This window comes from Aquila chrysaetos, chromosome Z (genome assembly GCF_900496995.4).
Source record: "Aquila chrysaetos chrysaetos chromosome Z, bAquChr1.4, whole genome shotgun sequence".
Lineage (NCBI taxonomy): Eukaryota > Metazoa > Chordata > Aves > Accipitriformes > Accipitridae > Aquila > Aquila chrysaetos.
In genome coordinates this window covers 51,425,619-51,441,483 of record NC_044030.1, presented here as the reverse complement: position 1 = coordinate 51,441,483, position 15,865 = coordinate 51,425,619, and the positions used below count along the sequence as shown (strand labels likewise).

The 15,865-nt window shown below is 37.6% G+C and overlaps 1 protein-coding gene across 1 annotated transcript in view; it reads right to left on the bottom strand.

Moving 5' to 3' along the window:
- The window catches only part of BNC2 (basonuclin 2), a 175,640-nt gene that overhangs the window by 16,252 nt on the left and 143,523 nt on the right, over positions 1–15,865 (bottom strand). The window contains exon 3 of the mRNA XM_030005318.1: positions 824–926. Within this exon, the coding sequence (XP_029861178.1) occupies positions 824–926 (103 nt within the window). The remainder of the gene's footprint in view (positions 1–823; positions 927–15,865) is intronic.

Sequence of the window (15,865 nt, the reverse complement as noted above, 5' to 3'; positions counted from 1 at the left end):
TTCTGCAAACATAGTAATCTTTCTCTTTTTTCCCTTTTTTTTTTCCTTTTTCTTTCTTTTTTTTTTTATTAAACCATTTTAGGTATTCTCCTTATTTGCCTTCTAATACAGTTGTATACAGCCCTTCTAATACAGCTGCATACAGCTCTCTCTCTCTCATGCATAGCTTAATCAAGACTGTCAAGAAAAAAACCCACTAAACACACAAAATAGTAAAGGATAAGTAAAATGGAAGGTCTACATATACTGATGCCTTTATACAGGATCTGGGCAATCTAATCCCTCCTTTCTTTCTTTAGCTACTTAAACATGGGAAGAGAGGTTCAACTCACAGATCATATATGCACACTTTTGTTGAGCCATATAGGATACACTCATTTCATTCTGACATCCAGGCTCTGGAAGTTTAACATTGGTATGTTTGAATTTCCATTAGGCTCAGTGACTTATTGGCTGATGCTTCTTTGCAATACAAACTCTGCTGTGCAGCCATACTACAAACTTTTTGCCTTTCTGCTAAGCCCTGCTAGAACTACATCATTTCCTGGAGGCTAGAATATTCTTTTGAGCTGTACACAAGCTGTTGAACTCCAGTGGCACTTGAAACTATTGCCAGAATAACAGACCCTCACTTTTTCATCCTAGAAATTGCTGTAAAAAAAAATGTGTATGCATACATGTGCAGAAATCCAGAATGCATGCACATGCATGTACAGACAAATAGATATCACTACTGTCTGTATCACTCCAGCTCTAAGTATTTAAAGGTACTGGGAAAGACGGACAGAATAGAGAAGACAAGCCAGGAACAGACATTTCTTACCATGTGCCACCCAGCCATGTTTACACTGATCACAGGTTCTCAGGTTTATCTTCCCTGGCTGAAAACATTCACATGTGCAATTTACCAGTGTACAGCGGATAGCCTGGAAAAAGAAACAGAAAAAATATATTAATGTCTTTCTTCCTTCTTGTACAAATTTGTTGTGAGGGCTAGAAGGGTATTAACTGTACAGCAAAAACTAGCCTTCTAACATTCAAAGCATTGCTCATTCTTTTAAGTAGAGATTAATTTTCTTTCAAAAACACACATCAGTACCCCTGAGCAATGACAACCAAAATGCTTATTCAATAATAACATAGTCTGTTGTCCCATGGAGATGAATACATTCCTAAAGTCTTTAAAAGAATTGCTCTATTTCTTTTAGGAAAAAAAATTGGTAGGATGAGGACTCTGTAGGTGTTCCACAAATTTCCTGGTTTTGCATCAAGTGTCTGAAGGAAAATGTCACTAGTGACGTCTTACCGTAGCAGCATATTAGCTTGATTAAAACCAAGAGTAAAATGAGGAAACGAAAACATACAAAAAGGAAAACTACAGATCTCTACTTATACCTCATCTCCCTTTTAAAATTTTTTTTCAAAAATTACACAGGTTTACTTTGACAGGGGCTATCTACATCCACAGAAAAGTGAATATAAATTCAATAAGACTCTTTTTAATGTGTAACAGACATATGTTTTTAAATAGTTTAGAAGATGACCTGTGCACTTCAAACTGCTACTAATAAATTTATGGCATGCATTTAGAAGTAATTTGCATGGAGATTTCTGAGACAGAGAGGCTTATTCTGATCATTCACAGATTAACAATCTACTGTAACTACCAGAGCTGCCAGGAAAAGATATCTCTATAGATTTAGATGCAATCAATGATAACTTGGGGGCTAAGGTGGGGGAAGGGTGCTTGGTACCTATGGCCACTGAGATACTGAAGCATTATGAAGGCTCTTGCCTTTTCCAAATAACTAACACCCTCCTACACACACTCTTCCCATACCAAAAAGAACTACCTTAATTATACTGACTTAAAGAAAATTACATTCAACTTCAGCTTGGCCAAGGTACACTCCTTGGTTGCCGACAATGAAAAAGATTCAGAGTTATTTTAAATGTTTTATCTCTTTACTTGTTTATCTGCATCACACAGCAATTTAAAGCCATTTATAGTTCATGGATCCACTTAAAATCTGTACTTCTCTGCCAAATTTGCGGTACAAGAGTCCTTTCTCCCTCCTATCCTATCTGCTCTTTTATTATCTTTTACTCTCAAAAACCTAGTGGGGAAAAAAAATATCCTGCTCTATTACGCCTGACACTTCAGGGCCTCAATCCCAATGTCACCTGTCCAATTACTCATTAGGTAGGTTATAAAACACTGCTGTATGTATGCGTGATTAAAAGAATTAGTAATATGAAATATAAGGGTACCAAAGAAGTGCTGACTGTGCAAGAATAATATATGTGTTTGTAGGTTATGAGAAAAAAATTCTCCTGAAAGGTCCTGTTTCATGTTCAATAGTTTATTGACTCAGTAATATATCAGGTCTCCACTGGTCAGTAATGGTGTTCTTTCTCTAATATGTTCATTAATTAATGAACTCAGTAATTAATTGTACTGCAAGAAGAAGGGCTTACAAAATGGTATTCTTATTTTATCATAAAAGGCTTTCTTACATTCACCGCCTTTTTTTAATCTCTGCACCGTGACACAAATTTGTTGTATTTTATGTTATCTTGTCCTGTTCATGTGTCACTACAGTATGTATAATAGGAGTAATACAGTGTATGTATACATACTAGATGAAACAGTGTTCTTTGGTAGAGTTGCTCTATTAAGGCTCATCAGCATTTCTATTACAACCCTACCTATTTTGGCCTAGAGGTTAACAGGTTGCCTGTAAAAATTGGATTCAGCTTGAATCTGAAATACAATGTTTCAGCCTAAGAGTGAATTTTATTGCACACATTCAAAAATGATCCATTTAGCCATTATAAATTCTAAGATGGGGGGGGGAGGAGTTTAGATGTTTCATGTTTTTTTCCTCTTCCCTGAGTTAAAAAGAGTCTTGATGGTGTAAACTGTTGAAGGAAATTAACTACTCAGTAAGATTTCTGTATTTTATACATACCCCCAAAAAAATTCACACAAACTTTTCAGAAACCTGAAAATGTCAGCTCATTCCTCAAATAACTAAATCTGAAAAGTCTTCAAAAAGATCTATGCGTTTTTATAAAGTAACATGGATTGGCATGAGAAAGTCCAAAGATCAGTAGCATGGCCAAAACATTCAGCCTGGTCTTACTTGGCAGCTTTTTCTGCAAATGGTTATGTTGATTCCAGGTTGTGATCTGGTTTCAGTAGTTTCCCATCCCATCACTGAGAATCCCATGCATATTTCTGGGTAATGAGGATAACCCCTCATCTGCAAGATGATCATTTGGGACTGGAAAAACTCATATTCTAGTTCACATTCTAGCATGATCTTGGCCAAATTACTTTGTTAGCCTGATGCCTACATTCCCTAAACAATAACCAGACACAATGATAGTAAAGTGTTGCTCTCAGGGTAACGGCAACATAAATTGTTAGGCACTGTATAGTGATGGAGGCTATTAAAAATCTCAAACAGAACTTAGTCTTTATTTCAAAGATTCATTTTTCACTTTACTCAGTTAATCCAGAATTATTGTAACTACCTCAGATCACTACAATATCCAACGTGAAACCAGCATAACTTGGTAGAGAGAATATTCAAGATGCCAGGAATAGCGTGTGTTCCTACACACACAGATGGAACATCAACATTCATTAACACGAAAGAAAGCATTGTCTTTAAAGACCTTCACAATGCAACCAACATATGTACTGAGCCTTGCAGGGATATGCATTTGAATTATTAAAAGTATCTTTCTACTGGTTTTCAATAGCATTTAACTGAGGCATCCAAGTCACTGACAGTTTGTGCAACAGGCTCAGGAAGGACCCAGAACAGCAGCAGGAGATGAATGTGGCTGTCCTGGTTTCAGCTGGGATAGAGTTAAATGTCTTCCTAGTAGCTTGTACAGTGCTATGTTTTGAGGTCAGTATGAGAAGAATGTTGATAACACACTGATGTTTTCAGTTGTTGCTACGTAGTGTTTAGACTAAAGTCAAGGATTTTTCAGCTTCTCATGCCCAGCCAGCGAGAAAGCTGGAGGGGCACAAGAAGTTGGCACAGGACACAGCCAGGGCACCTGACCCAAACTGGCCAACAGGGTATTCCATACCGTGGGACGTCATGTCTAGTTTAGGAACTGGGAAGTGGGGGTGGGGAATCGCCGCTCAGGGACTAGCTGGGTGTCGATTGGCGGGTGGTGAGCAATTGCACTGCACATCATTTGTACATTCCAATCCTTTCATTATTGCTGTTGTCATTTTATTAGTGTTATCATTATCATTGTTAGTTTCTTCTTTTCTGTTCTATTAAACCGTTCTTATCTCAACCCACGACTTTTACTTCTTTTCCTGATTTTCTCCCCCATCCCACTGGGTGGGGGGGACTGAGTGAGCGGCTGCGTGGTGCTTAGTTACTGGCTGCGGTTAAACCATGGCAGTGGCGTAGATTCACCTAAGAATCCAAAGCTTTAATGCAGCTGCTCCATTCCCCAGCAGCGGGATTACAAGGTACAGAGAGGATAAAAATACAGTAGCTGGTGCACTTGTAGGTAGCAGCGTGGATTCATGTAACTGTGGTTGGACATCTGTTACTGCTTAATTTGAAAGGGGTGGGGTGGGGAGTAGGCATAATAAAAAGATCCTGGGTGAGTTTGCAGCAGCCAAATATTGTAGCCATTGTTCAAACCTGTTAAAAGTAGGTATAAAAATCCAAGGGTGTAGCAATGCTAAACTGCTGTAGAAAATGCTTCTGAAAGAGTACTGCTCGGCATTCCAGAAGTCATGCGCTGTAATTCTGCCTTCGCAACATATTGCTAAAAAGTTTACGTAATGTGACTCTGTGTAGTATGCTATTTTGTAGGGAAAGAAACAGAAATTTTTCCTGATTAAGGTTTTCCTCAGAACCTCCTCCAAGACAGACAGAAAGAAAACAGAAGGAAAGGAAAAGAAACCAATGACCTTACATAGCAAGAGGAACAGTAAAATCAGCAAATACAGGCTCCCCCTGTACCAGCTGATAGGCAACCAGGTATTTAGATGACAACTTGCAGGTTAAGGCCCTTAAATAAGCAACAAAACATGGTTTTCTGCAGCTTCTTGAAAAGTGCCATTATGTTCTACCACATCAATGGTCTGCAGATAACAGGAGTTCTCAGGCATTTTTACACATCCCTTCCACAGAGTTTCTAACATAACACTCCCCACATTTCTACGAAAATTACAGTGGCCCTTGAGGACCTGTGGAGGAAATAGACTGGATTTCAGTAGAATCATTTTAAATAGTTTACACAACTAATTCCTTAAATCCTAAAGCAGTGCTATTAAGGTTTAAAAACAAAATAGACATATACAAAAATAAATTAATGGTTTTATAATTGACACCAAAACATTCAGAAATATCTTGCTGTTTTCTTTGAGATCTTCCTCCTGTAGAGTGTAATGCAGAAAGAAGGGAACTTTGCCTAGTATTAAAGCATGTGGTCTAGTACACCTACGCATAAGTTTGTATGGCTAACATTAAAAAATGTTAGACCTGACTTCTGTGGGTTTCCCCCAGACCAAGCATATTCATTTAACATAGTTTGGGTGATTTAATTATACCTAACAACTAAATATTATTCACATATTAATAGGAACAGCCTATAGCAGTAATGGAAAATCAATCTGTCTGGCTGTTTTGCAGAGCTTCCAAGAGACAAGAAGCAATAACCTATCATGAAAGGGATCACAGTATGTGAGGAGGAGAACACATAAAGAAGAGGTACAATTCCTCCTGTAGAGTTCTTACAAGTGACCACAAAAGATGGAGGCAGTTTAAAATGATGCAACATTCTGGAGAGACAAGTAAGTTTTGCAACTTCCTTTATCCTGAATTTTAATACTCATTCTAACAAAAATTCTTAATGTAACTTGTGATGAGGCTCCAAGAGTGCTGTGTGGTTAAATAGCATCTTACTGAAGTCTCAGCTCCATTCTTCTATGCGGTAGGCAGTGTTAACAGAGCCTTGCTCTTACTGTCCTTGCCTTATCTTTCTCATCTACAAAAAGAAATGCCTCCTATCAAGCCATCAATGATATAAGGGATCACTGTGCACCTGAATACATTACGGACTCAATGATACTCACTCTCTTTGCATGGAAGTTCCATCTACCTGTCTAAAGCATCTACCACACATTTATCCTACAGAGCTCACATAATCTTAATCCACTGTTACCAATCACAGGAGCACGAGGCTTGAGGATGATTTGGTCTAGTGTTTGTGAAATCTTTTCAGTGAGACTTCAAACCAGCAAAATGGTGCATAAGTGCCATTCCTTACAGCTGGATTAAAAGCAGTAAGACCCTGTGTGAGTATGCACTCTGCACAAATGCATTAGTTAGTGAGGCTGCCAGGTTTTTTAAACATGCGCATATACACATATGTATACTTAAAATTTAGATTTTGCATAATGTGGTAATTCACAAGTTCTATGCATTATAGTAATAAGGGCAAGAACTTTCCATATTTAATTGACAGAAAAAATGATATTGTTTATGATTTAAAAGCAATAAAAAGTTCTGGTGGTGTATGTCAGTAAATGAAATATTTGGGTGAAATGATGGGAAGTATTGCAAAAGTAAAAGCAAAATGCACTTTTTGCAGCTTATCACTCAACTTCAAGAAAAACCCAAACCCAACATGTTAAATACAATCTAATCTTCCCACTGTCAAACAGTTTTAATTCTATATTATAAATACCAAATACCTAATTTTGAACTAGTATTTTATTGAAAGTAAGTAACACTGCCATGGGGAGAATAATTTAAAGCCGTACATTAGTTGGTCTTAAGACTTGATGGCACATTGACATAATCAAAGTTAATGAGCAAGAGGTTGATGAGAAACGCAGAGATTCACTCTTCTGTTGCTGTATGTCGACTCATGCCAAAAAAAAGATATGAAGCAGCAGACAGCAGCTAAGTCTTGCAAGTGTTCCAGCATTTTTTTAACGGAAAGTCTTCTCTGCCATTAAGTTCTTCTTACTGTTTCTTGGTTATAAAGTGAAGAAGACAAAATCTGTCTATATAAATCAACACTATTGCTCAGCGCAGGATTGTACCACACTACACTTTTAGGCTGGTTTTTTTGTTTCTTTCTTTTTCAGAGCACATATTATATGCTCTGCAAACAGCTCTTAGAAAATCTGTCACTTCTCTTCTTTACTACTTCAGGAATCCCAATAATTTTTTTTCTCTCTTGGCAATTTATTTATTTAAAAGACCACAGCATAAATTCTGATGTGTCAATAGCAAAAAGATCCCAATGAAATTATACTATTTTACTAGCTGGCAAATCAGGAGTACAACAGAGTTTGTTTTGAATTAACACCAAAAGGAGGACCATTTGCATATTGACAGTTAGGAAATGCACAATGTGACCTGCCTATGGTAAGCTTGGTATTACAGGGAATTGTTGTGGTTTAACCCCAGCCAGCAACTAAGCACCACACAGCCACTCACTCACTCCCCCCTGGTGGGATAGGGGAGAGAATCAGAAGGGTAAAAGTAAGAAGACTCGTGGGTTGAGATAAAGACAGATCTCTCTCCCATTCAGAGATACCCAAGCATCTTCTGAGTTGTTCACTGCATTGCAGCATTTTATTAGCAATTTCACATGACACTATATTAGTATTTTTTCTTATTTTATTTATTTTCAGTAATACAATTTGAAAGGTACTAATATTGTTATATTACTCTGTGGCATTCAAGAAAACAGTTACTAATACAACATGAAGGGAAGGATGCTAACAAGAGAGAAAGCTGTTAATAGGATAAAACAGCTTTTCCTGGAGTAAGGACAACTTAGCTTCAAGCATTTTAGAAAACCATTTTCAACTCTTCTTGAGAAAGAGCTGGTAAATGCATGGGAAAAAAGAAAAGAAGCAAAAAGAATAAAATGTCATTTGTAATGTTGCATTTAAGTTAGGAATCACCCTTCAATTCTACCTTAGATACTTCCAAAAGGGGAAAGCGGTGTCAAGGAATGCTACATAGACTTTTCTAGAGAAAACAAATATAACACAGAATAGCTTTGTTATTTTCCAGGAACTTTTTGTAGGCCATGTTCATCCTGATTCTACACACTCAACTCACAGTGCTGCCAATCGGATATTCTACAAAGACTGCAGGTATGATATCACCCTATGTTTCTATAGCATGTAAAACTAGCCTGAGGTTCCCAAGCAACAAAGGCAAAGTTGTTTGCAGTGAAAAAATTAAGACTGACAAGTGCTTTTTTGCTTAAAATTTGAAGAAGAAAACATGGTTGATTTAAGAATGAGATTACCTGTGCCTGAGAGCATGTTAGCAAATGCAGACATTTGTTCTTAGAGATGAAAACCAGACCCATGTTATGAAACCAACACTGTCAGTCATTGGAGTTCAGCCATGCACTTTTGTCAAGGCAATGACCAGTCCCAGAGAGGCACCCAACAATGCAGATGGGCTCACCTGCAAAAAGCCTCACATACCCTCCTCTACCCAGGACTCTTCTAGAGATTAGCATTCCTAGCTCCACCCAGCTCCTCACCTCAAGTAAGCACAACTATGGTCTCCTTTAGAGAGCACAGGAGGCAAGTTGCTTCCACTGCTTTTATGGACCAATAACTTACTCCACTTGAAGTACTGCATCCAGCTCTGGAGTCCTCAGTACAAAATAGACATGGACCAGGGTCCAGAGGAGGGTCACAAAAAAATCAGAGGGATGGAACACCTCTCCTATGAGGACAGACTGAGAGAGAGTTGGGGTTGTTCAGCCCGGAGAAGAGAAGGCTCCGGGAAGACCTTATTGCAGCCTTTCAGTAATTAAAGGGGGCTTATAAGAAAGATGGGGACAGACTTTTTAGCAGGGCCTGTTGTGATAGGACAAGGGGCAATGGTTTTAAACTAAAAGAGGGTAGCTTTAGACTAGATATAAGGAAGACATTTTTTGCAGTCAGGGTGGTGAAACATTGGAACAGGTTGCCCAGAGAGGTGGTAGATGTCCCATCCCTGGAAACATTCAAGGTCAGGTTGAACAGGGCTCTGAGCAACTTAATCTAGTTGAAGATGTCTCTCCTCATGGCAGGGCAGTTGGACTAGATGGCCTTCGGAGGTCCCTTCCAACCCACACTATTCTATGATTCTATGATTATGTTTCTGAACTGGACAAGTGGATGGTTTACTATTTCTACACCATTCCTGCACACAACATTATTGCTTTTATATGAAAAAAGAAAAACATTTCCCAAACTGAAAAACTCTATTTAGCCATTGCTAGTAAAAGTATAACTATTTTTCTTTCTATAAACCTTACTGACACCTCTGCAGGGGAAAGAAAAAAAAAAAATCTTTGCTGGCAACTATAGAAGATAAAGTATACTGAGATTCCCATACTGTGCTATCGGCCTTGCTATTCACAACAGAATTCTACTTCCTTACAGCAAATGTTTTCAGAAGAAAGTATGTAAACCAATAACATTTGAAACTTGTGATGATGTTACCGCTTTCCGGATTTTAAATGATGGGTTTTCATTTGGCCAAAAAAATACATGGATTTAGACTGCACTGTACTGCATTTTAGCTAGTGAAGGTAAATATGAGTTCTACTGAAGTTACATGGAAAAGTTATAATGAAAGATTTTAATTTTTTGAAAGTAAGTGCAATGAATTAAAATTTATTAGAAAAGTTTGAGTATTTTCTAAAAGCAAATTTATCTTTTCTATCTCATCAAGATCAACACTGTACTATGTACCATGTTTTTAAGTTATAACTTAAAGCAATAATTTCTTACTTAAATTAATTAGAGACCCAATCCTGCACTGTTCTTTCAGTGGCCAACTCTGTCAGCCACAAAACTGATACTGTAAGCAAGTAAGAACAAGCAAGTGACATTTTTTTTTTTTCTTTCCACCAAAATCCCACATTAACAGGTGAAAATTTTTATCTTCATTAGATAATGCTGTTCACTAAACATGGATTTCTTTTATTCATGTATCTTTTAAATTTTGCTTCTTCAACACTTCCTGAAAACAAAGCCATGGATTTTTTGCACAAAGGTTTGCTAACGTACGCTCTATCCCTTCAGCTTATATACGAAAAAGAAGAATTTCAGTAACTGTGAAATAGATAAAATGTTTTTCCTTGGCCAGAATGGAGCATGATTACATATATAAGGGGGGGGGGGGGGGGGGGAGAAAAAAAATGTTATTGGTTTTCTCAGAAGGATTTTCTTTTATACATAGCTTTATCCTATAATTTCGTCCCTGTTGGGCACACTGCCTAAATTTAAACACAAACAGTCAAGCAATGAAGAAACATTACCACATTTACTGTGAACAAAAACTCCCAGTTGTACAGTGAAATTTTAATACATTTCAACTTATCTCTTTTACTAATGGGGTGAGTACAAACCCTGCAGGAATTCGCTCTGCAAACTGGTAATTACAGTAGACTCACTTTTTTATAATGCATATGTATAGTCAGACACAAGAACCATAGCTGCCCTTTTGATGTAGGTTACAATAGGAATGTTTAAAAAAAATCATGAAAATCTACAGCAATTCTAAAGGAATGCATTATTTCATGGGAAGTTGTCCTTTAGCTATACTCAAGAACACAAATATACATAATACAATATAATATACATATATTTATTTGCTTTTATAAACCGAGGCACAAGCTTTATCAGCCTGTTCTTTTTATTCAAGTGGGTTGGTTTTTTTCCCAATGTACAGAATAAATCTGCCCCTACTGGTACAAAGCTGGAGTTTCTATCCTACAATAACATGTATAAGCTCAGAAAAAGATTTTTGTTCTCCCAGGCCTCTTCCTCTGCACAACCTTCAAATTTAAATAGTTTTGATCTTCAAATTTATGTCTCATTAAATCATTATAACACATATTTAAAAGCACTATTTCAATTGCATAGATTTACAACATACAATGTCCAACTCAGCTAAGATAGGACATGCTGTGTCTGGTAGAACATGTTTGAAGTGTACACAAAGATTTAATTTAATCCAAGGGGGTGTGAAATCAAAGTAGGATCTACTGCCACTGTCATAAATAGGGACAATATTTATCTTTAATATAATAATGACAAGACAGAGCTATATGTTAACTAAAAGAACAAAGTACAAGACAAGTAAGGGCCTGCAAAAATATACATATTTCCAGGTCTTTTATGGTCTACACCATTTTTTTTAATGCCTATCAACCATACCACTTGATTCTGCAAATACTTGCATCCTCATTGTTTACATATACTCATATTCATACTCTTCTCTTTAAAGGTAGAAAAAATTCTTCTCATACAATTCAATAAATAATTAAATCACTGCGTCCTCTAAGGACAACACACAGAAAATCATATCAGAATTCCAGTTTCTGAAGTTCCTGTAAACTGGCACATCTTCAAAATTGCCAGAAGAGCAAGCCAGGTATTTAGCAATTAATTTTAAAACTGATTTGTCAATACAGGTTACACTTACCTAGCATCTCTTTGCGCCAAATGCTGCATATTCACCAGTTTGCAACACCCAGCCCAGTAGAAAAAAAATCTGCCTGTCTCTGTTTAGCAGCTCTTGTGTGTTATGTTAGTTGGACAGTAACATGAAACATTTGCAAGTTTCTCTTACTATGGAACAGCATGTTCACAGCTCAAAACAGTCACAGGTGAAGTCACTAAACCCTCAGGCTTCATCCTCCAAGCAAATAAAGTTGATAATACAAGGAAACAGTGTGAGTCGGTGTCACTGACTACTTGCAATCACCAATCGGGAATCAATGGCCGAACAAAAACTGTAAACACAGTGATGGGGAAGGTCTCTCTTGTAAGACCTTGAAACACGCTTTCCATGGAGGCATTATCAGAACCTTGAAATTTTATGTAAGTTTTAAAGTTTCATTGCTCTTACTGCTGGGCACTAGCTCTAGCTCTCTACAGATGTAACCCTCTTCTCCAGAGATGATTGCTTTTAGCAATGAAATTATTCTTTCATAAAAAAGTGAGTTGTTAATGACTGTGGAATCACTTCTTCACTTTTTTTTTAATAAAAGAAATCTGGTCTTGACTAAATTTGAAGAGACTCCTCATTCAGAATAAGGGAGTTAGTTTGGTACAATGTGAGCATCAGACTGAGGAAGGGTGCTACACTAGGATTACTAACAAAAGGCACTGCGCTTAAGGCATGTGCATATGGTAAGTATTTCACTCATTCCTATGAGAAAGTGAAATCTACAAAATGCGAGAAGGAAAAAGAGAGAGAAATATGTGTGCCAGCAGGTCTACGAGTGTAAACATTCCTCACAGTAACAAAATTCATTTTCACAGGATAGAAGATAAATGCTGTATCACTTATGGCTCTGGCTGATGCAATACTTAGGATGTGCTTAGTCAGCAAGTCTCTGCTGAAAGCATATGGGAGGTAACACAAACTCATCCTCTGAAATTACCTTCACCACTGTGCATCATAATTAAGGTAACAACCTTGTCACAGTGGTTTCTGTCTGTCTGAGGGTGGGAAGAGGAGATATGGAGAAGCCAAGCATGAATTTCCCAATGCATATACTGTGCTAAAACTTCACTGAATTTCTACATTTCAGAACCAGTGTGGGGATAAACAAGAGAAAATATAATCCAGATTAAGACCCTTTTTGGGTGGAAGGCACCAGATCTAGCCACATTTCTAAATGGGAGAAACAGTATCTTTGCAATGAATATGCAGCAACGGCACTGCTTTCCTCTTCCCGAGTTACCAGTTTCATTTAATTCCCAAGGATTCACAGAAAAAGAAACTCCAATCAACTTGAAAAAGAAACTGCTCCCTTTTATGTATTGTCACATGCAAAAGTGAACAATGCCTATTTTTAACAATTTTTAATTAAAAAAATTATGATACTAAAATCAGTTGTACTAAATGGGTGTAAAAAGACTGTATGTGAGACAATTGGGTATGAAGGCTTTATCTTAAAAAAGCATTTGAGATCATTGACAGTGACCGTCATTATTTATTTATTGACACTTCCCAATTTTTAGTGTTTATTCCAATTTGGGAGTCAATTTTGGAGAGCATACAGGACCTTCAATACATGCACAGGTTCTGTGGATCTTGATGTTAAGTAACTTTCTTCTTCCTTATTACCTCGTTTTTATAATGCTATGCGTAACATTTGATCACGCATGGGCAGAAAATAAAGAAAACTAATCAGAACCCAGGTGGCTGCGGTTTAAGGAGATAGTCCTCAGTGTGACCTGAGACAACATAATGTAAATTGCTGAGAGTGAAGCTAGAATAGATTTTTATGTTGGCTGCACACGTCCATGCTGAATGCAAGTGTTAACTTTTATAAACCATTAATGTTAATACAAAACCTAAAAGTGAAGGAATCCAGCGACTTGCAATGTATGCCTCAAACCCTGTTTGAGATGCTGACTTTTTAAAATAATCTCTGCTTCAACGGAGAATGGATAACCCTAAATTGAGGGATGTAAAAGTACTTCAGAACCTGCAGAGTCCAGCTGAGTACTGTGCTTGCTGGGATGACAGCAATGTTCCCACTGTCACTCCCTCGTGTCTGCTCAAGAATTGAGACACGAGCAACGGTGTCTATCACAGACGCTGCACCAGAATGACCCTGAGCACCTGCTCTTCAGTGAGCAGCATCAGCGAGGGAGGAAGGCGGAGGGGGGGCAGTGTTGGAGGGAGAACAGAAACAGTTTGTTTCTTTGCTGTTAGTTTAACTGATGGCTGCCTGAAAATTCTGTATCTATTTAAAATACAAGAAGCAGTAAGCAAGGAGAAAATAACTTTTAAGCACAATACCGGGGAGAAGACCAACAAAGTGTAGGATGCTTACCACATAGTAGCGTTGCTTTCTTCACGTGTCACCAGTCCTATAAATATCATTGCCTCCTGTGCTATACCTGCGTATTTATTGCTATGTTAGGTAAGAAATGTTCAGTGCAACTACCATTTCTAGATACACAATTTCTAGATTACACGATGTGAATTCATTTGTACAATGTCCTGAGATTAAGACTTCCATGTAATAAAATTGTTAGCTGTTTATACATTTGTGGTGGACTGTAGCCAGCCCATTACCGCAGTTTCTGTCACAGTAACTGGCCCCTGAGCAACAAGTTCAATGCAGGCAGTCAACAGATGCTATATGTCTTGCTTCTGACCTTATGAATTTAGTACCATTGTCTTGCATAGTTCACAGTATATTGCAGCTGAATTGAGCCAAATGACTACCGAATTGTTTTTGAAAGATTAATATGCCCTCTTCTGGTTTTCTGTTTAAGGGTGGGGGAAGACAACGGGTGATTCATTAAGAAACCATGTTCATATAGACAAACAGGAATGGTCAGGTTTAAATACTGAATCAGTTTTTCTCCTAATCTCTTATCATAGTTTATCTTTATCTACATGTATTTATTTAAAATCAGTCAAGAAAAACTCAAGATGCTAGACTGCACTGAAGGGAAAACCAGCAGTCTAATAACACAATTTTGTTTTGTTTAGATTTTCCATTGCTTTTGGTTTTATTCAGTGACAGGAGTGGTCACCAGTCTGACTTCAATACTATCCACTTCCACCACGCTACCAGGTGAATTTATACCTTGAAATACATGCTAGAATATTACCTCTGGACTGTAAGTCTTGTTTATCCACAGATCTAAGACAGATTAGGCAATGGTAGTTACAGCTTTGCTGCAACAAACCGTTCCTGTATCTCAGAGCTGGAATAAGGAAAGTCATACTCCCAGCATACTCAAACAATCAAAAACCTGCAGAAAGTGCAGGAAAAACACAACAACTAATGGGGAATGATTCGTTCTTTTCTTTCTTTCTTTCTTTCTTTTTTTTTTTTAAAGAAAATAAGCTATTTTACTAAATAAAACTTATCCATCCAAACACATGTATTCAGCAGATGATGACAACAGCTATACAGAATCAGGCCACCGCATTCAGAAGAATGTATCCTAATATGCTGCATTAAAGTAACAGCAGCTTTTGCCACTTGTCAGCATGCGTTCTATTTGAACCCGTCTATCTTCTAGATTATTTCTATACCAGGAATAAACACAGTGCTTATTTGTACCTTGTATTTATCAGATCCTGACTGTCCATTTTGATTTGCCAGTGTTCAGCACCTTTAAATATCAAGCAACACACATCCTCAGAGACAAAGAAGTCAACTGAATGCATTTAGTGCATTCCCAGCTTCTTTTATAAAGTCTCTCCCAACTTTATCTAGAGGAATACAATATTCAGTGCATGTTTAAAATTTCTTTCATTTTGCCTTCTGCCAAACTGGTGTTAGATCACACTAAGTCTAGCATCAGCTACAGTAATCCTGCTGCTACTCAGTACATAAAGCGCTAAGCATGGGCGCTGCAAACAGGAATGCTCTCACTCCCTATGCAAAGACCAGTCTGCAGGCTCTAATCCAGCATGTACACTTATTGCACATGCTGTGCTTGTGCTAAACCCTGTATTTATTCCTGTCATAGCACTGAGCAGTTTATTACAGGACAAAACTTACTTTGGTCACCATTTAATATGCAAATACTTTGCAGCAAATCTATATACTGTGCACTTTTGTGGAAAAAGCAGACCAGACTGGTAGAAAGTGAAATGGCTCGGTGTGTGTGAAACACTGGCCCAGAGCCTCTTCCCATTGCAATCAATAGGAGTGTTGTCCTGTTTCACTGAAGGCAGAATGAGCCTGTCACAGTTTTTAACAGCTTTATGAAAAAGAGCCTAACACAGTAACTGGGAAGTCTCCCTTCCCCCAGATTATAACATTGAGAGGATTATTATATTGGGATGCAGTTTCT